Genomic DNA, 22,778 nt, shown 5'->3' on the forward strand with positions numbered 1-22,778 from the left:
AGATCCTTGCGAATTTATCATTGTTCTTTATTGTTACCTAGTACTCCATTGTGTATAAGTACCATAGTTTGTTTATCCATTCATCTGTTGATGGGCAGCTGTACAACACTACAATGAACATGGATGTGCATATGTCTATTTATGTGATGGCTCTTATTTCTCTAGGCTATATTCCTAGAAGTGGGATTGCTGGATCATATGGTTTTTCTATTTCTAACTTTCTAAGGAACCGCCATTTCATTTTCCAAAATGGTTGTACCATTTTGCATTCCCCCAGCAGTGCATAACAGTTCCAATCTCCCCACGTCCTCTCCAACATTTGTTATTTTCTGTTTTGTTTTTTTTTTAATTTGTGCCAGTTATGCCAGGGTAAGCTGGTATCTCATTGTGGTTTTGATTTACATTTCTCTAATGGCTAAAAAAAAAAAAAAAAGTTTTTTTTTTTAATGGCTGGTGATCTCGAGCATTTCATCATGTGTCTTTTAGCCACTTGAATGTCTTCTTTGGTGAAGTGTCTCTTCATTTCCTTTGCCTGTTTTTTAATTGGGTGGTCTTTTTATTGTAGAGGTGTTCAATTTTCCTGTAGATTTTAGAAATTAGACCTTTGTCTGATTTGTCATAGCCAAAATTTTTTCCCCATTCTGTAGGTTCTCTTTTTACTCTTTTGGTGAAGTCTTTTGATGGGCATAAGTGGTTAATTTTTAGAAGATCTCAATTATCTAGCTTGTCTTCTGGAGTTTGTGTGTTGTTAGTTATGGTTTCTATCCTGTTAATGCTGTATATTAGGGCCTCTAGCATTGATCCTGTTTTTTCTTCTATAATCTTTATAGTTATTGGCTTTATATTTAGGTCTTTGATCCATTTTGAATTAATTTTTGTGTATGGTGTGAAGTATTGAATCCTATTTCATTTTTTTGCAGATGGATGTCCAGTTTTGCTAGCACCATTTGTTAAAAAGACTGTCTTTTTCCCATTTGATGGACTTTGGGCCTTTGTTGAAGATCAGGTGACCGTAGGTGGATGGATTTACATCTGAGTTCTAATTCTGTTCCATTGGTCAATGTACCAGTATCAGGCTGTTTTGCCTATCACAGCTGTATAGTAGGTTCTGAGGTCAGGTAGTACCAATCCTCCTACTTTATTCTTCTTCAATAATGCTTTTCTTATCTGGGGTTTCTTCCCTTTGCATACAAAGTTGATGATTAGTTTTTCCATCTCTTTAAAGAATGTTGTTGGTAGTTGGATCGGGGTTGCATTGTATTTGTACATTGCTTTGGGTAGAATTGTTATTTTCACAGTATTGAGTCTATCTATCCATGAACAGGGTATGTTTTTCCGATACTGTAGATCTCTTTTGGTTTCTTGCGGTAATGTTTTGTAGTTTTCTTTGTATCAGTCTTTTACATCCCTGGTTAGATTTATTCCTAAGTATTTTATTGGGGGGGGGGGCTATTATAAATGGTATCGTTTTCATGATTTCCTTTTTGTCATTTCTTTATTGCCATATAGGAATCCAACTGATTTTTGTATGCTTGTCTTGTATTCTGCTACTCTGCTGAATCTTTCTATTAATGCCAGTAGTTTTCTTGTGGAGTCTTTAGGTTTTCTATGTATAGTATCATATCGTCCTCAAATAGGAACAGTTTTACTTCTTCCCTATCAATTTAAAAGATGCCCTTTATTTCTTTTTCTTGACTTATTGCTCTAGCTAGGACTTCTAGCACAATGTTCAACAGGTGTAGTGATAAAGGGCATCCTTCTCTTGTTCCTGTTCTCAAGAGGAGTGTTTTCAGCCTCTCTCCATTAAGAATGATATCAGCTGTTGATTTTGTATAACACTGATTTTGTGTAGATGCCCTTTATTATATTGAGGAATTTACCTTCTATACCTGTTTTATTGAGAATTTTTACCAGGAATGGGTGTTGGACTTTGTTGAATGCCTTTTCTGCATTGATTGAGATGATCATATGATTATTTTATTTATGTGGTGGATTACGTTAAGTTCCTAACGTTGAACCATCCTTGCATACCTGGTATGAATCCCACTTGGTCATGGTGTATTTTTTTGATATGATGCTGAATTCTGTTGGCTAGAATTTTGTTGAGAATTTTTGCATGTATATTTATGAGAGATATTGGTCTGTAATTTTCTTTTTTTGTGGTGTCTTTGCCTGGTTTTGGTATCAAGGTTATGCTGGCTTCATGGAATGAATTTGGAAGTATCCCTTCCTTTTCTATGTTCTGAAATAGTTTGAGTGCTACTGGTATAAGCTCTTCTCTGAGTATTTGGTAGAATTCTCCAGTGAAGCTGTCTGGGCCAGGACTTTCTCATTGGGAGTTTTTTTTTTTTTTTTTAAACTTTTCAATCTCTTGTTATGAATCTGTTGAGATTTTCAACATCATTTTGTGTTAGCCTTGGTAGGTAGTGTGTTTCTAGAAATTTGTCCATTTCCTCTAGGTTTTCAAATTTGTTGGAGTATAGCTTTCCATAGTACTCCATTATGGTCATTTTTATTTCAGTTGGGTCTGTTGTAATGTCCCCCATTTCATTTCTTATTTGGGTTATTTGCATCCCCAACTGTTTTTATCAGTTTGCCCAGTATTTTGTCAATACTTTCAAAGAACCAACTTTTGGTTTTGTTGATTCTTTCTATTGTTTTTCTATTCTCTTTTTCATTTATTCCTGCTCTGGTCTTTTTTATTTTCTTTCTTCTGGCAGCTGTGGGCTTCTTTTGCTGTTCTCTATTTGTTGGAGTTGGGTAGCTAATGTTTTGATTTTTTTCCCTTCCATTTTTGATGTGTGAATCTATTCCTATAAATTTACTCTGAGCACTGCCTTTGCTGTGTCCCAAAGGTTTTAGTATGATGTGTTTTCATTCTCATTTGATTCTAAGAATTTTTTTATTCCATCTTTGATTTCTTCTATTACCAGTGGTTTTTAAGCAGGGTGTTATTGAGCTTCCATGTAATTGATTTTTTTTCCTTACTCTTCCCATTGTTAATTTCTACTTTGATGGCATTGTGATCAGAAAAGATATTTTGTATTATCTCAATGTTTTGGATTTGGTTGAGGGTTGCTTTGTAGCCTAAGATGTGGTCTATTCTGTAGAATGTTCCATGTGCATTGGAAAAGAATGTGTGCTTTGCAGCCGTTGAGTGGAGAGTTCTGTATACATCTACGAGTTCACGTTGGCTGATTGTGGCCTTTAGATCTTCTGTATCTTTGTTGAGTTTCTTTCTCGATGTTCTGTCCTTTACCCAAAGTGGTGTGTTGAAGTCCCCTACTATTATTGTGGAGTTGTCAAATTCCCTTTTCAGTGCTGTTAGAGTTTGTTTTATGTATTTTGGAGCCCTGTTATTGGGTGCATAGGTATTTATTATGGTTATGTCTTCATGATGGATCATCCCTTTAATGGTTATGTAATGTCCTTCTTCAACTTTTACAGTGAATCTTGTTTTAAAGTGTGTTTTCTATGGGATTAGTGTTGTCACTTCTGCTCTGTTTTGGTAGCTCTTTAATATTTTTTTTCCATCCTTTCTTTTTAAATAAATTTACATCTGTTTCTAAGGCATGTCTCTTATACACAAGTATATTGATGGATCCTGGTTTTTTATCCACTCTGTCACTGTGTCTTTATGGGTGCATTTAGGTCATTTATGTTCAGTGTAATTATTGATAGGTGTGAGTTTAATTATTGATAGGTGAAAGTTTATTGCTGTCATTTTGTAGTGCTTTTTGTGTGTGTGTGTGGTGCTGATGTTTGCTTTGTTCCTCTTACTCTCCTGCACTGAATTCCTTTTTCTGTAGTTTTTTTTCATTTATTTTGTTTCTGTAGATTTTATATTTACTGAGACTTTATGTTTTTCTTGTTTATTTTGATGAGTAAATTGGTTAACTTTCTTTGTGCTTACCTTGAAATTTACCCTTGTCTTCCTAGGTTTGAACCAGTCTTTTATTAGTTTCACCTCGCCTTCCTCTCCAATAGAAAATTCTATGCCTAAACCGTTTACTCCCTCTCTTATTATTCTGATGTCGTTGTCATTTACAGATTAGCCTCTCTGGTTCTCTGTTGTAAATCTTTTAGTTCTGAATAATCCTTGAAAGTTCTTTTCCTAGGTTGATATCTGGCTGGTGCAATCTTGTGTCCTAGATTTAGTCTGTGGTCTGATGTTGTTTGTTCTCAAACTGAAGGACTCACTTTAATAATTCTTGTAAGTCTGGTTTGGTTTTTACATATTCCTTTAATTTCTGTTTATCTGGAAATGTCCTAATTTCACCATCATATTTGAACAGGAGTTTTGCAGAATACATTATTCTTGGCTGACAATTTTTTTTTCAATTTTGTATATGTCATCCCATTGCCTTCTTGCCTGCATGGTTTCTGCTGAGTAATCGGAGTTTAGTCTTATTGTTTCCCCTCTGTATGTGACTTTTTGTTTTTCTCATGCTGCTCTCAGGATTCTTTCTTCATCTTTGGTTTTAGCGAGTGTGATTATGTTATGCCTTGGTGATTTTCTTTTGGGGTCTCTCCTATGTGGGGTTCGTTGAGCTTCTTGGATGGTCAGCTTTTCATCTTTCATGATATTAGGGGAGTTTTCTGTCAGCGATTCTTCAATGATCCTCTCTGTGTTTTTCATTTTCTCCGCCTGTTCTGGAACTCCAATCTACTCACAAATGTTTGCTTTTGATGATATCCCACATGATTCCCAGTGTTTCTTCATTTTCCTTCTTTCTGATTTTTCCTCAAAGTGGTAGCCAAGTATTTGTCTTCAATTTTACTGATCCTGTCTTCCATTGTTTCAAACCTGCTCCTTAGACCTTCTGTGACATGGTCCATTTCTGAAATCTTTGTTTATATTTTGGATTTCTAATTGATGTTTGTGTGGTTTCTAGTTGTGAATTTATTTTGACATTTTGTTCATGTATTATTTTCCTGAATTCTTCCATAGTTTTGTCTGCCTTTTCCATGATTTTGTCTATTTTTTCCTCATTTTTGTCTGCTTTTTACTTCAGCTCTTGGATAGCTCTGAATATTAGAGATTTGAATTCCCTGTCAGGTATTTCCAGTGCCTTTTCTTCTGCTGGAAAGTCATCTTGTGTTTTATTTTAGATGTCTACTAGAACCATCCTGTCCTGTTTTTCTAATATGTTTTGATATTGTCTGCTGTCTTCAGGACATTCAGTAGTTATTTTCTTCATTTATTGATTTTGGGCTTGTTTGTTTCATCCTGATTTTTTTATTTGGTTATGTCTGAGCAGATGGGCTGTGCTTTCTTTGTTGTTTGCTCATCTGTGGACATGATTCTTCTCCCCACCTTGTCCAATGGGCAGGGCCAGTTGCTCAGCTGTGGTGCAGCAAGACAGGTCCAGCTGAAGGGGAGGGGCTGGGATGGGTTGTTTGTGGCATATACTGGGGCTGACAGAGTGGGGCCAGGGGTAAGTGCAGAGCAGGTTCTGGTAGTCTGTGCCAGTGCTGCCTGGGGGTGCTATGTTCAGTGCACAGTTAAGATAGGCAGGAGGGAGGGGAGAGGTTGTGATGTGTGGAGCTAAGTGGGTATGGGAAAGAAGAGAAAGAGGAAAGAGAAACAGGAGCCAAAAAATAAAAGTACTGAGGGAGCCTGCCATTGGAGTGGAGAGCCAAGAAACCAAGAAATGAAAAAAAAAAGAAAAGGAGGAAAAAAAAAAAAAAAGAGGAATGCCCCCAGGGATCCCACTGGCAACTAGAGAAGTGGCTCCCAGGCCTCGGGGCACAGCCTGTCCAGAAGTGGCAGAGATGGCACACAGCACCAGGTATTCAGGAAACAGGATAAGAAGGAAAGTAGAGAGAGATGAGAAACCCAGAAATGAAAGAAAAAAAAAAAGAGAGAGAATAAATAAATAAAAATTAAAAAAAAAAGGAAATGCCCCTAGGGATTAGAAAGCAAACAAAAAAAAAAGTGGCCCCCCCGGGATCCCATTAGCATGGTGGTGTGGACAAGGGAAGCAATTCACCAACTGAGCAGCATTTCACAACCTGTCAGGAAGAAGCAGAGATGGCACACGGAGCCAGGTGTTCAAAAGAAAGGAAGAGGAGGAGGTGAGAGAGAGGGAAGAAACCAAAAGAAGCCAAAAAAAAGCAACACCAGCAACAAAGAAATGACACTGAAGGAGCCAGCTGGTGTGGGTGTGGTGAATCCTAGTGGCACAGAGCCAGCACCTCCCCAGCCAAGTGACCTCGGCCCGATGGGAAGTGGTGGAGGCTGAGCAGAAGGAAGGGTAGGGGGTGGGAAAACATGTATCGCTGGTTACCAGGTGCTCTATCTCCTGATGGAAGCTACTTTCCTGTACTCCTTGTCCACTGATTTCTGACAGGAGTCCAGGATGGCAAATCTGTACTGCATTAGCTGATAGGGAACCACCACTCCGTATCTCTCCTCACTCTCTGTTCTCTGTCAGTTTCTTATTCCATTGTGTACTTGGTTAATTCTTTATCTCTTTGTTTGAAATTTAGGGTTCCAGAACTGATGTTTGTCTCTGTTTTACTTAGTTTTTGGGGTCTTTGCTGTGAAGGGATGGCATGGTGCTTCTGTCTATAGCGTCATGTTGGCACCACCTCTGGCTTAAAATGTTTTATTGTTGTTATTGTGTTACTTTGGTGTTACTATGGTGTTTAACAGAGCTAAATGCCATATTTACTTCTTGTTGTTGCTGTTCAACCAAAGGGACTTTTCTAGCCAAAAGTCCCTGGATGGCTTTCATGTGATTACTAGACCTTGTGTGCTTCAATCAATCATATAGCTTTCTTCGGAGCCTACTGCTTAATTGGCTTTCTGCTGGGTAAAGTGAGGATACATGATGAAAAATGAGGCCAGAGTTGCCACAAGGTTTATCACCTGTCATATAGAAACATCAGATCCTGGAGACAGAGCCCAAAGGCTGACAGTAACTAAGAGACTACCTAGTGCAATCTTATATCCAAAGAAGCATCCCTGACTGCCCTATATCTAACAGGTGGGCCCTCCAGCCTTTGCTTGGATACCTTGAGTAACAGGAAACTCAGGAACACCACTCTGCTATTGGAAAGTTCAAAGTATTTAAGCATTCTTTACCTTAAGTCAAACTATACGTCCTTTTCTCTCTGCATGGTCTCCCTTTGAGGCTTACATTCACATGGCTCCCAATCTTGACTCCCTTTAGATGATTACCACAGCTATGCCTATAGCCATGATCTCTAGTCTGACCTATAATCCTGGAAAATGATTGTGCAGATTGGAAAGCTGCTGGGCCAAAACCCACAAGAGACAGTAAAACACGGATAAATATAAAGTCCTGCATGCAAATGGCGAGTATCCATTGTACAGGATGAGGCTCATGTAAAAGATTTGAAGGTTTTACTTAACCCTAAATTTACTGTGAGCTGATAATAAGGCATAGGAAGTATATGCTACATGAATAACAAACACCAATGCCATGGACATTTGCCAGCATCCTCCTGTGCTAAAAGCTTGTTAAAGCACATCCAGACAGCAATGAACAAGAATGTATACAGGCAGGTGGTAATGTCTGGAGGCCATGGCCCATAATGGACAACAATGAGCAGCTGGAAAAATTGGGCTAGAGCCTGAGCAGGAAGCTTTTGAGAGGCACAAGAACTATCTTCAAACAAGAGAAAAATTAATGGAAAATAAATACTTGGTTTGTTCTTTCTGCCTTCAAAGCAGACCTGAATAGTTTTAGAAGGCAGCAAAAGGATGTTCGTTGGGTCTGTTGACTAGGTGGCATCTATATTTCTGAGATCTGTAAAAGATCTCATGACCTTAGCTTTAGCCTGGAAAATACCTGTTTGTATTCTTATCCATGGGGGTATGGAATCAGATGCTGATTTCTAGGTAGTACACAGAAGGTGAAACTTTTTAATTCACTTGAGGAAAAATAGTTGGAAAACAGGTCCCCTGAGAAGCCTGCCAAAGAGTGGGGACTTTCCCAACCATTATAGGCAAGCGGACAGCCAGCTAACTTCCAGCTGTCAGAAACCACCATGTGATCCCAGGCACAACAGCCTGTTTGATACTGTGGGGAGCAATGGAAAACACACAGACTTTGGAGTCAGAAAGACCTTGGTTTGAAGTCTGGCTGTATCATTTACTAGTTCTGAGACTTTGCACAAGTTAATGGACCTTACTGAGTCTTGGTTTACCCATCTGTAAAATGGGATGATTAAATTCTAGCTCATTGTGGGAATAAAGTAAGGTAGTAATTATAAAGTCCCTGGCATATAAGTAGGTGTTTATAAATGTTATAGTTCTTCTTTGCCCCTACAGCTCATTTCCACAGTACTACTGTGATTACAAATAGACATATTATAAGGAAGTACTTCTTTTTCTTTTTTCAGGGCTCCCTTCTGAACTCTCCCCTGCTATTGAGGAGGAAGAGTCAAAGAGTGGCTTGGATGTCATGCCCAATATTTCTGACGTGCTGCTGCGCAAACTGAGGGTCCACAAGTCTCTCCCTGGAAGGTAAAATCAGGGTGTGGGCTGCATTAGAGCCTGTATTGGGTGGTACTTGTATTAGATTCAAGGTGGGACACTAAGCAGCATCACCCTTGGTCCCTGACCCCAGAAAGGCCAGTGTCCACTGGTCTAAACCAAAACCCAAACCCGTTGCCATCAAGTCAATCCTGACTCACAGCAACACTATAGGACAGATTAGAACTGCCCCATATGGTTTCCAAGGAGCACCTGGTGGATTCAAACTGCCTACCTTTGGGTTAGCAGTCATAGCTCTTAACCATTACGTCACCAGGGTTTCCAATTCATCCAAAGCAAAAAGAATAATTAAAGGCCAGGTGGGATAATTCCAACTCAAGGAGCAGGTACGGCCCACAGGTGGGCAGAGCCAATGAGGGTGCCGGAGGCTCATGGCAGCAGGGGGTGGTGGGCTTTGGGCCAGGAGACAGAGATTTCAATCCCAGATGTACCCTTTACCTGTATCTGGGAGATTCTAGGTCAGGTATCTGTATAGATAGAGATGCAGAACATTTGGGAGCATATGAAGAAGGATTGCTTAGAATCCCTGCCAGGCCTCTTCCACACGTGAGGAAAAAGTAACCTTGTTTTTGAGCCTACACATTCTCATCTATACAATAGGGGTAATAATCACACAGTCACTGGTAGGATCCTGAGCAAGTTAAACGAACTGTATGTGAGCAGGGGCTTAAGACGGTGTTAGCATTAATAGGCCCTTGATACCTGCATTGAAAAGTGAATCATTTGGGGTATAAAGGAGACAAGAGAGGGGACTACTAAGCAACAGGGACTAGGTGGGTAACTGCAGGTGAGGCCTACAGCTGAGTCCAACTCCTGTGAGATTGAACTGTTTGTGGGAAAACACCATTGGTAGGATAAATCAGGTATGACAAAGTTTCCAACTTTTGAGGGTAAATATGAAAGGAGAACATATTTTGCCAAGTGAGTATGATGTGTGCAAATTCCTCACTGCAGTCATCTAAAACAGAATCACCAGGGCAATACTCAGAGGGACCTAGCAACAAGATGAGTATCAGGAAAAGTGCTAGAAACAAACAATAAGCAGGCAGCACCACAGCTGGAAGAGGACAGGGGCTGGGTTGGTGCAGTTGGGGGAAGGTAGAGAGGTGTGTCCAGAGGCAGGAAACCCAAGGAGAAGCACTTGTAAGTGCTGCAAGTTACAGAGCATGCATATATGCTGTGTGTCTTTTGGTGTTTGTGACAGCCCAGTGAGGCAGAAAAGGAAGACTTTGTTGTATTCTATTTTGTCGTCAGTGAGGGAACAGAAGTGAAGCAACTTGCTGACAAGTGAGAGTCAGGAGTTGAACTCAGGTCCTTCTGGAGGCCCATAGCTCTGCCTTTCTCTCCCCCACCCCCCAGTTATCTAAGCCAGTTTTCAAGGTACAGGTATTTGCATTGGGAGCTGGTCACATCACGTGGCTTCCTTGCCTAAGTCCCACCTCCCTGAGTCCTTAGGGCATTCTACATTTTTTTAAAAAAGTATGTTCTGTAGCATAAATGCAAAGTGTGAGTCATCGACAATAGAAAAAAGAAGCTTGGTTAATAATTTAGGAAAATGCGCACATAATATTCGAACAAACCCAGGAGTCAGAGGCAAACTCAGCCAATTTTGATAAACCATTTAGATAGTATGTGAATGTTCTACATGGCAGTTAAGGTTATGTTAGCCTGCAAAGTAAAGGGGCTGATGGGTGGAGATGTGGCAAGAATTATAGCTATCACACATGTTTGTGCTTGTTTATCCCGTGTTCTGTACTCTGCTGACTTCCTGGTCATGGGGTTCTCTTGCCTTATCCTGACAGGAAGGCTCTCACAGGGGTGAAAACCAGCCCCTTGCAGAGATGGCTGACCCCTACCTCTGCTCTCAGGGTCCCTCTGCACCCGTCAGAGGGAGGAAGCTGTGTTTCCTGAGAGTCTCAATGGTGGCAGGCTCTGTTGCCAAGTCTTGTGACGTTGATAGGACACCTCCCAGCCCTCCTCACCTCAGCACAGGAAGGGGCTATGCATTATTTACATTGTCTGGGTTTCAGAAAGGGGCCAGGGTTAGTTACTAGCAAGAGCACAGCAGCAGAAGCCAGCAGAGTAGGCATGCACAGGAAAGGACTGCTTACTGTTGGGAAGGCCTGGTTCTAAGGGAACACATATGAGGAGCCTCTCAGAGTGACACCACTCTACCAGCTAGGCCTTTCCTGCCCACCCTCTGAATCCAGCAGTCAAAGGGGCTTCTCAGTCTTGAGAACAGTTCTGGCCATCCTCTCCTATCTTCCATTATGTGGCCCACAGACACCCTCAGCACAACCTTGAGAGATAAGGACAATGGATACGGCTTTGCAGACCTAAGTAGCCCCAGAACAATCATGATGCCAACTCTGATATGTACAGTACCTTACAGTTTATGAAGTTCTTATTTCATCCGTTTTCTTATTAAGACTTCAAAAAAATTCTGAGTTAGTAGTAATATTAGTTAACATTTCTGGAGTGCCTACGGAGTGTGGGAATTAAACGCACACATACACATACACATATACTTACATACATGACATACATAAGTCGTATAAGATTCCTGCAAGGTAGATATTACTATTCCCATTTTATGTATACGCAGACTGGAACTTAGAAAGATGAAATAACTTGTCCAAAGTCACAGAGATAGTAGTGGCACTGCTGGAGATCTCACCTCGGGATCAAATATTTTTCACCACATTACCTTTGTAAGAGTCAATATCGAGGCGAATATTTCACAGATTACAGAGCACATACAAAGGGTACTTTGCATACTTTCCATCTCAGCAACTCAGCTTACTCCATTCCTGGATACAAATGGTCTGCTGGTCATTCAAAGTCAGCTTGTGGTTTATTTCATAGGTTGGATAAAGTTCATCTGTGTGTTTTCTCTTTTTCACAGTGCCCCTCCACTCACTGAAAAGGAAGTTGAGGTAAGTGACTCAAGAGCTTTATGAAATTTAGTGCCTGTGCTTGACTGGGCTTATTCAAAACATTCCCTCCTCCAGCCTCTGGCCCTGACATTTTTACACAAAAAAATGGGAATGAGTGACTGTGGGGCTGGTCATGGGGATGTCCATAACCAGCCCTATTGAACCTTTAAGGCCCCCAACCCCAACGCAGTTCATGGAAGATTTTGACAGAGTTGGTCAGGGGTGAGAAGTTAGTTGGAAATTCCACATTCCTTCAAGGATTGTTTATGTTCTTTAAAAGTATGACTTACATACAAAAAGTCAGTGGGGAAACTACGGAATTGAAATAAATTTATTTCAAAATTATAAAAGGTGATCAGATTTCAAGTTTCAAGCTTTGGCCTAGAGGAAGAAGGTGCTTTCTGAGAGTTTCGGACATAAGGAAGCTAGTTCAGCTGAGGCAGGAGGCTGTGCTGCAAGCTCTCCAGCCTTCTCTGATTCTGCCATTACTCTTCTTGGGGCTCCCTTGTCCCTGTAGAGATGCTGTCCCAGTGGGGGTGATGAGTGAACTGAGAGGAATCTGCCGTTCTTTCTGGTGAATGGGGTAGTTGGAGAAAGAGAATGCATCAGAGGTGAGATGATGAGGACAGCTGATGCCAGTGCTAGTTAGTTTCCAAGACATTTATGTTAGGGTTGATATTAGGGAGGAAGGAAGAATGTGGATGATTCCAGAATCTCTTCATTCCAGGTTGGGAGGATGGCAGGTTTTCTAGTTTTCATAGCATGGTTTGCCATTGATATCAAGAAAATGAACATACCTTTCCTGAGACCCAATGGACCGGATAACAGAAGAGGACAGCCAATATGAAATATCTACTACAGATAGTAAAAATAAGCTTATATATAGATATTGTACTTATATTTTACAACACACTCTTATACTCATCCTTTCAGCTGATCCTCCCATCAATTCTGAGAAGCAGGTAGAACAGGAATTACAACAAAGGAGAAAACTGAATGAATATGTAACTTACCCAAGATCCCAGATCCACTACTTACTTAGCAGACCAAGATTTAGAGCCAAGTCTTCCAAGTGAATTCAAGACTTTTTATGTCACATTAAAATAAAAAGGATAACCCAGGTGTGGAGAACTAAGCATTGATCATCATTGATGGACTTAACTGGACTGAGGCCTGAGCAGAGCAGAGCAGAGCAGAGCATCACTGGCCTATGAGCTCATATCTCCCCTGCCTCCAATATCCGTGAAGATGGGGCATGGGCGGTTTGTTTAATGGCAAATCCTGTCCTCAGGTGTATACGGGCACGAACAGCCCTTAGCGTGGAGGGAATAGTACAGATTTTGGAATCTGACAGTCTGAGGTTGAATCCTGGCTTTGCTACTCACTTACTGGGTCACCTTGAACAAGTTAATGACCTTCTGATCTTGGTATCTTTTCCTATAAAAGGGATATAACACTTCTGTTTTGGGTTGAGTTGTCTTCCAAAAAAATATGTGTTATAAATTCTAATTTTTATGCCTGTGGGAATGGGTTGTCTTTGTTATGTTAATGAGACAGGATTAGTGTAGAGTGTGTCTTAGGTCAATCACTTTTGAGACATAAAACAGATGGCAAGCCACATGAAGATTGCCTGGAAGCAAAAGCTCAGAAGAGACAAGGATCTTCCTCCAGAGCTGACAGAGAAGGAAAGCCTTCCCCTAGAGCTGGTGCTCTGAATCCAGACTTCTAGCCTCCTACACTGTGAGAAAATATATTTCTGTTTGTTGAAGCCATCTATTTGTGGTATTTATGTTATAGCAGCACTAGATAACTAAGAATTCGGTATGAGGAGTGGGGTGGTGCTCTAGCAGATACCTAAAATGTGGATGTGGTTTTGGAATTGGGTAATGGGTAGAGGGGCTGGAAGAGTTTTAAGGTGCCTAACAGTAAAAGCCTAGATTGCCTTGAAGAGAATGTTGGTAGAGTTATGGATGTCAAAGGCAATTCTGGTGAGCACTATCATCATTTTAGTGAATACATATGGCACCAGCAATAGAATGTTACTAGAAATGTGGGTGTAAAATATGCTACCGATGAGGCTTTAAAAGAAAATGATGAATATGTGACTAGACAATGGAAGAAGGATGCTGCTTTTTATGCAGTGGCAAAGAACTTGTCTGAATTATGTTCAAATGTTTGGTGGAAGGTAGAACTTGTAAGTGGTGAACTTGAAAATCTGGCTGATGAGATTTCTAAGCAAGATCTTGAAGAAGCCACATGTTTTCTCCTTGCTGCTTATAGTAAAATGAAGGAGGAAAGAGATGAACTTAAAAATGAGCTGTGACTTTGGAAATCTATCTGGCGTTATCTTAAACAGTTAGAAATAGAGCTACCATACAACCCAGAAATCCCACTCCTCGGAATATACCCTAGAGAAACAAGAGCCTTCACACAAACAGATATATGCACACCCATGTTTATTGCAGCTCTGTTTACAATAGCAAAAAGCTGGAAGCAACCAAGGTGTCCATCAACAGATGAATGGGGAAATAAATTGTGGTATATTCACACAATGGAATACTACGCATCGATAAAGAACAGTGACGAATCTGTGAAACATTTCATAACATGGAGGAACCTGGAAGGCATTATGCTGAGCGAAATCAGTCAGAGGCAAAAGGACAAATATTGTATAAGTCCACTATTATAAGATATTGAGAAATAGTATAAACTGAGAAGAACACATACTTTTGTGGTTATGGGGGGGGAGGGGGGAGGGAGGGAGAGGGTTTTTTACTGATTAATTAGTAGATAAGAACTGCTTTAGGTGAAGGGAAGGACAACACTCAATACCTGGAAGGTCAGCTCAATTGGACTGGACCAAAAGCAAAGAAGTTTCCGGGATAAAATGAATGCTTCAAAGGTCAGCGAAGCAAGGGCGGGGGTTTGGGAACCATGGTTTAAGGGGACTTCTAAGTCAATTGGCAAAATAATTCTATTATGAAAACATTCTGCATCCCACTTTGAAATGTGGTGTCTGGGGTCTTAAATGCTAACAAGCGGCCATCTAAGATGCATCAATTGGTCTCAACCCACCTGGAGCAAAGGAGAATGAAGAACACCAAGGTCACACGACAACTAAGAGCCCAAGAGACAGAAAGGGCCACATGAACCAGAGACCTACATCATCCTGAGACCAGAAGAACTAGTTGGTGTCCAGCCACAATCGATGACTGCCCTGATAGGGAGCACAATAGAGAACCCCTGAGGGAGCAGGAGATCAGTGGGATGCAGACCCCAAGTTCTCACAGAAAGACCATACTTAATGGTCTGACTGAGACTAGAGGAATCCTGGCGGTCATGGTCCCCAAACCTTCTGTTGGCACAGGACAGGAACCATCCCCGAAGACAACTCATCAGACATGAAAGGGACTGGACAGTGGGTAGGACAGAGATGCTGATGAAGAGTGAACTAATTATATCAGGTGGACACTTGAGACTGTGTTGGCATCTCCTGTCTGGAGGGGGGATGGGAGGATAGAGAGAGTTGGAAGCTGGCAAAATTGTCACGAAATGAGAGACTGGAAGGGCTGACTCATTGGGCAGAGCAAGTGGGAGTATGGAGTAAGATGTATATGAACTGATTGATATGTGACAGACTGACTTGATTTGTAAACGTTCACTTGAAGCTCAATAAAAGTTAAAAAAAAAAAAAAAAGCTGTGCAAAATGAAAACAGAACTTAGACTTGAAAAATTCTGTTGTACAAACTAAGGACTCATGTCCTAGAATGTTCACCAAGGATGTGGCTACACAATCTTTTGTTAAAGAGATTAAGCCTATGACTAATGGATCTAACCAACCACCACAGCAGAAAACCTATCAGCTTAGACTGGAGGGTACAGAGAAAGAATAAAAGAAAGAATGGTGTCTGCCTCTTGGAATTCTACAGGCAGGAAGCAGGCCAAAGGAGCTACATCTGTTTCCCAAGAAAAAGACCATCCCTGGAGCAGCTCAGATATCAGCAGAACTATTGGAAGAATCATGAGGAACTGGGCCCTCTTGATTTCAAAGGGTGGGGCCATGGTCTCCTTGATCTCAAAGGGTGGGGCCACAGCCTCCTAGGTTTCGAAGAGTCCGACCTTCACCAATTTGGTTCCGGAGTGTGGGGCTTCCATTAAGGTGTACCAGGAGAGTGGGGCCACCACCCAAAGCTGAAGTGGTGTGGCTGCCACGTCCAAGGGGCAGAATAATTGGGTCTGCTGAGGCCATGGGGGTGGGGTCGCCACTCAGATGGACTGGGAGAATGGGGTCAACTAAAGCTGAGAGAGTAGAGTTGCCATCTCAGAGAGCCTAGAAGGTGGAGCAGAAGCCCAGGGTCAAAGAGCCTCTACCCAGAATCCAGAGGGCATAGCCAACACCCAGATTCTGGAGGGCAAGGCCATTGCCTAGATGGTCTCAGAGAAGAGAGGATCGTTTAACGCAATTTGTTCTGCTGGGTTATGGACTTGCTTGGTGCCTGTCGAGGAACCTGGGCAGCGCAATCATTAAGCACTCAGCTACTAACAGAAAGGTCAGCAGTTCGAACCCACCAGCCACTCTGTGGGAGAAAGATGCTACAGCCTGCCTCCATAAAGATTTACAACCTTGGAAACCCTATGGGGCTGTTCTACTTTGTCCTATAGAGTCACCATGAGTTGGAATTCGACTCAATGACAATAGGTTTGGTTTGGTGCCTGTTATCCCTTCTTTCCCTCCAATTTCTCCCATTTGTAATGGAAATGTCTACCTTGTGCCTGTTCCACCATTTTACTTTGGAAACAAATAACTTGTATTCTAGATTTCACAGGTTCACAGATGAAGAGGAATTTTGCCCCAGGTTGGAATATGCCTAAAGTCTCTCCCATATTTGATTTAGGTGATTCAAGAAGATGAGATTTTGGACTTGGAGTTGATTCAAGACTTTGGGATGATGTGATGGGGTGAATGTGTTTTGCATGTGGCAAGGACATGAATTTTGGGGGGCCAAAGGGTAGAATGTTATGGATTAAATTATGTGTTGTAAATGCTGACCTCTATACCTGTGCTTATAATCCCATCTGGGAATGGGTTGTCTTTGTTATGCTAATGAGACAGGATTAGTGTAAGGTGTGTCTTAATTCCATCTCTTTTGAGATATAAAAGAAATTTAACAAAAAAGTAAAAGAAGCAAAGATGGGGGAAGAGACATGCCAAGCCACATGAAGACTGCCCAGGAGCAGAAGCTCAGAAGAGACAAGGACCTTCCTTCAGAGCTGATAGAGAAAGAAAGCCTTCTCCTAGAAAGAGTGCTCTGAATTCAGACTTCTAGCCTCCTGAACTGTGAGAAAATAAATTTCTGCTTGCTAAGCCGTCCACTTGTGGTATTTCTGTTAGAGTAGCACTAAATAACTGAAACAGCTTACTATTCCAGAGGGTTGTTGTGGGATTAAATGAACTAAGGTGCAGAGAGCTGATAGCGGTGCTGGCATATGATAGATGCTCAATAAGGAGTCATTCTCAGTATGATGTCACCATCATCTTTGGGTCAGTTGATTGCCTTCAGTTCTGTATCTGGAGATGTCTGCCTGCCATGGGTCATGTTACATGAACTTCAGAAGCTCAGACAAAGTTGGTGCATCCCACAGGTTGTAAATCTGTTCCCACTTGACTCAGGCAGGGCAGGTGAAGACTATAAAAGTGAAGGCCATTGCTTACTTCCTCTGTGGAGTCCATCTGTCAAGTTTTTCTCCCCAATAGTTTCCTGTTCTAGGAATTCCATGTCTGGTCAATACTATCTTTTAAAAGTTTATTCATACAGGCTGGATTTTTGGCTTGTAATATTTATTCCAAATACCTGGCCTTATTTAATCTCCTGGCAACTACTTAAAGCTGCTATTGATGTAGGACTTGGAATGCTCAGGCTAGATGCTGGTTGAAGTTTACTTCAAATCAACACAGCTTGAAACTCAAATGGGGTTTCTTTAAATACAGATTTTCATGCAAAACCTCCAAAACCCCCATGAAATAAATCCCAGCATAAATCCAAACTGCTTATACAACCAGCTGCACTGGACTGAGTTAGTCTAAACCCAAATACAGGATGTTATTTTCTTGAAGCTTAGGGAAAAGCGAAGTGTCATCCCTTTATTCTTTTTCAGGAAAATTAATTTGGTCTTTCAGTCCCAATCAGGACCTAGCAAGGACTTCAGGTTTCTACTTCACCATCTTTTGCGTAGTTTACTGTGAAGTGAGAGTTTCACTTGCACATGAATGCTTTGCTGACTAGGTCCAGGAGCTGTTTTAGAATGCTTGTGCAAGAAACACACCTGCAGCCTTGCTCCTTCCTCCTAGCATCTCTCCTACACTCTTGTTCCCAACAGAACGTGTTTGTACAACTGTCCTTGGCCTTTAGAAATGACAGCTACACCCTGGAATCTAGAATTAGCCAGGCTGAAAGGGAACGGAACCTGACAGAGGAGAACACGGAGAAGGAATTGGAAAACTTCAAAGCTTCCCTTATGGTAATTATGGAGCCTGAATTTGGGAATCCTTGGAGGAGGGACTGTCTCCAGGGGACATGCTGGGTGTCCCACTTTTTACCCACCAGAGTCCCCGAAATGAGAAATCAGACTAAGGCACTGAGCTGGATATAGAGTCTTCCTCAGAGAGCTGGGAGGAGTTGAGACAGAGATCCTGGAGGCCAGGTTACATCAGGGCTGTGGCCTCTGACCCCTTGGGAGCTCTCAGGATGGGGTTGGGGGTATGGGGTGGTAATGCGAGCTCCCTAGGGACTAGGGACCTGGGGTGGTAGCGGGACCTCCCCAGGGATTAGGGGCCTGGATGTGACTCCTTCTTTCAGGCCAGGCAGATATAAAGTGTCCATATTGGGCTTCTCTAATCCCCAGAAGAAGCTTTAGCCTGGACCCTGCTGAGGTCACTCCTCTCAGCCAGGATGGGGCCCAGGGCTCATAAGCCCAAGTCTGGGTGCACAAAACCCCAAGTGAGACTTCTTCTCTCCCCTCAGTCTTCAGCTTCACTCTGGCACCACTGTGAGCACCGGGAGACCTACCAGAAGCTGCTGGAGGACATCGCTGTCCTGCACCGCCTGGCTGCCCGCCTCTCCAGCCGAGCTGAGATGGTGGGGGCTGTCCGCCAGGTAAGCCTCACCCGCTCCCAGCCTCGCTGACTGGCTCTGCTCTGCCCACAGTAACTACAGGAATAACGTGACCAGCTACAACTACATATGCCACTTATCAATGGCTTCCTCTGTGCCAGGCATCTTATATACATTATTGTGGTGTTTTTCAGAGTATTTTTTGTGGGCAACTAAATGCTTGAGATAATGCTTGGAAAAAAGCTTTCTGTGGACACATAAGTTTGGGAATTGCTGCTTATTATCTTCCTTTCTTAGAGATTTATAACATACACTGGCATAATCAAGGCTTTCAGAAGTCCTATAGTAAAGAGGGAAACCCTGGTGGCATAGTGATTAAGAGCTATGGCTGCTGCCAAAAGGTCAAGCAGTTCGAATCCACCAGGCGCTCCTTGGAAATCATACGGGACAGTTCTACTCTGTCCTATAGGGTCGTTATGAGTCAGAATCAACTTGTCAGCAACCAGTTATGGTAGAGACGTGTTTAACTTTATCTATGTATTCCCCAAATGTATTTGACTGTATGATCACCTCCTCATTTCCCCCACAAAATACATACCCACCTCCCATGTAACTAGTATTTGGTAAAATCGTGATTTAGGAAAAACTTCTTTGCTTCATTTAATCCTTCCAGCAACTCTGTAAAATAAATATCCTTATCCCCAGATGAATAACCTGAGTCTCAGAAGGGCAACCCATTACTTAGTGGTAGAGTTAGGGTCCAGGTTCAGGTCTGGCTCCCTCTCAGCCACTCTGAAGTCGCATAGCGCAGGAGCATGCCCTGCTCCAGCAGTGGAATCAGATGGCCTGAGTTCTAATCCTCGCTCCACCAAGTTACTGAGGCTCTCTGAGCTTCAGCATCTTCAACCATAAAATGAGGATGATTATAGAATTTGCCATCAAAGGTTACTGTAATACATGTAAAGCAATGAGATGTTATTACCATTGCTGTTACTGTGGACCTATGTCCTGTCACATTGGTTGTATGAGATTAGTGTTCCTGGGAAATATCACTGAACAGTTCTTGTGGGATGAAAGGAAGACAAACGGCTGAGCTGTCCCACCCCTGTGTGACAGGGCACCTGACTCAGCAGTAGCGCCCAGGGGGTCACTCCAGCTGGTAGCAGCAACACAGGGAGGACTCTAGGGAAGTGACTGGTTTCAGCTCACAGGTACAGGGGACCTCTTCCAGCAAACAGCCACTGAGCATTTTCCTCTGAGGGACCCAAGGGAACAGAAGCAGGGAAACACCTTCTCCATTTTGTACGACCCTCTCAAACATGTTTCTCAGTCCACGTGCCATTCACCCCAGTCTTTATTGCTCTCCACATGGCTTTCCCATCCCTAGCTTCTGTGCCTTTCACTGTTCTCCTTCCTCTCTGGTTCCACACAGCTAGTTCAGGCACTGGTCCTTGCTTTCCTTGTTGGTCTCACTGCCCCCCCAGTTTCATTGCCTACAGTCTTATTTCCACTGCTGACCTGATTATGTCACTCTCTTACTGTAGGACTTTCAATGGCTTCCCTTTTCCTTCAGAATAAGTTCCAATTCCTTAGCCTAGTATTCAAGGTTCTTCAGAACCCAGCCCTGACTCATCATTTCCTCTTGGGAACAAACCCAACTGCTTGCTGCTTCCTACATAAGTAAGATGGTCTGTACTATCCTGGTTTGTCCAGATAATCTGGTTAATGCCTGTTGTCCAGCATAATTTTTAATAGCACCCCTTTTTACTCTCCAAAATATTCCCAATTGGAGAATATATCCTCACTTATATACAAGTCCTATGCTTCTCTGCCTCTGAACCTTTGTTCTTGGCGTTCTCTGGCCTGGATGCCCTTCATACCTCTTGCCCACATCTACATGACCAGATGCTGCCCATGCCCTATGTCCACTTCATTCCATCTCCATGAAGCCTCCCCGAACTATTCTCTGCAAGCATAAATGAATCTCTCCCACCTCTCATCTTCTGTGGCATTGTGGTTGTGCTGCTCTCTTGTTCTCCTTGAGTGCAGGTACCTGAGACCATTTTTCAGCTCACATCGTGGACAACAAACTCTTAAGGGACAGAGTCATGTCTGATTGGTCCCTGTATCCTTTCAGTTATTCCAGCCGAGGGGCTCACTCAGAGCAAACAAGTCCTCATGGAGCCTTTTATTCAACCACCCCGTGCACTCACACTCTCCTTCCCTGCAGGAAAAGCGCATGTCCAAAGCCACAGAAGTGATGATGCAGTATGTGGAGAACCTGAAGAGGACGTACGAGAAAGACCATGCAGAGCTCATGGAGTTTAAAAAACTTGCAAATCAGAATTCAAGCCGCAGCTGTGGCCCCTCTGGTAAGGATCTGGGCTCCAGCCCTACCTTGGCCCTACAGTGTAGGCCTGTGATGGCTCTTGGCCAGGATCAGACACACCTATCATGGCAGCCCCGGGACCTATTTCAGGTTGAGCAAGGCTCCCTGCTTCTGCCCAAATCCTGCCCACAGAAGCCTGGCAGGGGTTGCTCTGGTGAACCTGGGAGGCTAGAACCAGAAAGCATGAATGGTCCCAAGTGACCTCCTGACTCCCAGCACAGTTAACCTGAGTACTCAACCACCGACACATACATAGCCCACAGGCTGCTAGAGCTCTCTGTGAGTGACAGGCCATGTGAGAGTGACAAGTCTTTATGCTCTGGGCATCCTTTTTAGGCAGCAAATGGTAAGGAACTTAGAATTTATCTTGGAATTATTATTAGGAACCCAACCAAAGATTTTAATTAGGGAAGTGACATGATCATGTATGTAGTTTAATGAGGTTCTCTCTAACTGCAGTGTGGCAATTACTGGGGCAAAGCCAAAGACAGGGAAACTCATGAAGATGCTACTACAACAGTCTAGGTGAGAGATGAAGTCTGGGTAGTGGGAGTGGAGGAAAAGCCTGGATAAAGGAGATATTACTGAGATAAATAGCAACTAGTAGGTAAGACAAATATTTTAAAGAAATACTTTTTTATAAGTGCTATACAAGTATTATATTTACTTTTTAAAAAATAATTTAAGAGCCTTATAAATATTTCTTTCCCTTGAGCTAGTATTTATACTCTGAGAAATCTGTCTTTAGGAAATTGTGCAAAAGGCAGACAATATTGAAAATATTAAAGTTGTCAAGGATTTCATTTTACTTGGATCCATAATCAATGCCCATAGAAACAGCAGTCAATAAATCAAACAACATATTGCATTGGGCAAACCTGCTGCAAAGACCTCTTTAAGGAGTTAAAAAGCAAAGATGTCACTTTGAGAACTAACGTGCACCTGACCTCAGCCATAGTGTTTTCAATCACCTTATATGCATGTGAAAGCTGGACATGAATAGGAACACCGAAGAACTGATGCATTTGAATTATGGTGTTGGTGAAGAATATTGAATATATTGCCAGAAGAATGAACAAATCCATCATGGAAGAAGTACAGCCAGAATGTTCCTAGAAGTGAAGATAGGAAGACTTCATCTCACATACTTTGGACGTGTTATCAGGAGGGACCAAGTCAACGGTACCTAACAACACAACAACAACATACAAGTTGCTGTAGTAGCACAGAAGAGGGACCACCTAATTCTGCTTGAGAGAGTCAAGGAAGGCTTCACAGAGGGATGGCACCTGGAAAGGGTTTTAAGGTAAAAATAGGAGTTCTCAGTTAAGAGAGGGAAATACATCCCAGGTAGAAGAAACAACATGTGCAAAGGTGTGGAGGTTGGAGGTAAGAACAACACGAAATAAACAGTTTTGATAAACAGTGTTGGGATGTGATGATGAGAGGTTAAAGGCAAGACTTGGTAGGCCAGGGCCAGACCACATACCAAGCCATGATAACAAGTCAGGACTTTGTCCTCTAGGCAATGGAGAGTAATAAATCATTGCTGAGTTTTACATAAGATGACATGATCAGATTTTATTTTTGGAAGATTATTCTCATTTCAGAGTATGGATTAGAGGATTGCAAAATTTGAAGTATAGAATAGAGGAGGCTCTTACAGCAGTCCAGGAGGGAGATGATGGTACTTGGACCAGGATGTTTCCTTGGGAGCTGCCAGAGTTTGAGCTCTGGCTGATGAAAGTGAATAGCAGGAGAAACAGACCTTTTAGTGATAGGAATCCCTGTGAAATGCAAACATCCGTGTTAC

At 42.2% G+C, this 22,778-nt stretch overlaps 1 protein-coding gene across 1 annotated transcript in view; it reads left to right on the forward strand.

The window, feature by feature from the left end:
• Window positions 1–22,778, forward strand: part of IRAG1 (inositol 1,4,5-triphosphate receptor associated 1) — a 156,019-nt gene that overhangs the window by 104,152 nt on the left and 29,089 nt on the right. Inside the window, 5 exon segments of the mRNA XM_003412003.4 lie at window positions 8,374–8,497; window positions 11,433–11,463; window positions 17,843–17,983; window positions 18,487–18,618; window positions 20,807–20,948. Of these exon segments, the coding sequence (XP_003412051.3) occupies window positions 8,374–8,497; window positions 11,433–11,463; window positions 17,843–17,983; window positions 18,487–18,618; window positions 20,807–20,948 (570 nt within the window).

Source organism: Loxodonta africana, chromosome 7 (genome assembly GCF_030014295.1).
Source record: "Loxodonta africana isolate mLoxAfr1 chromosome 7, mLoxAfr1.hap2, whole genome shotgun sequence".
Lineage (NCBI taxonomy): Eukaryota > Metazoa > Chordata > Mammalia > Proboscidea > Elephantidae > Loxodonta > Loxodonta africana.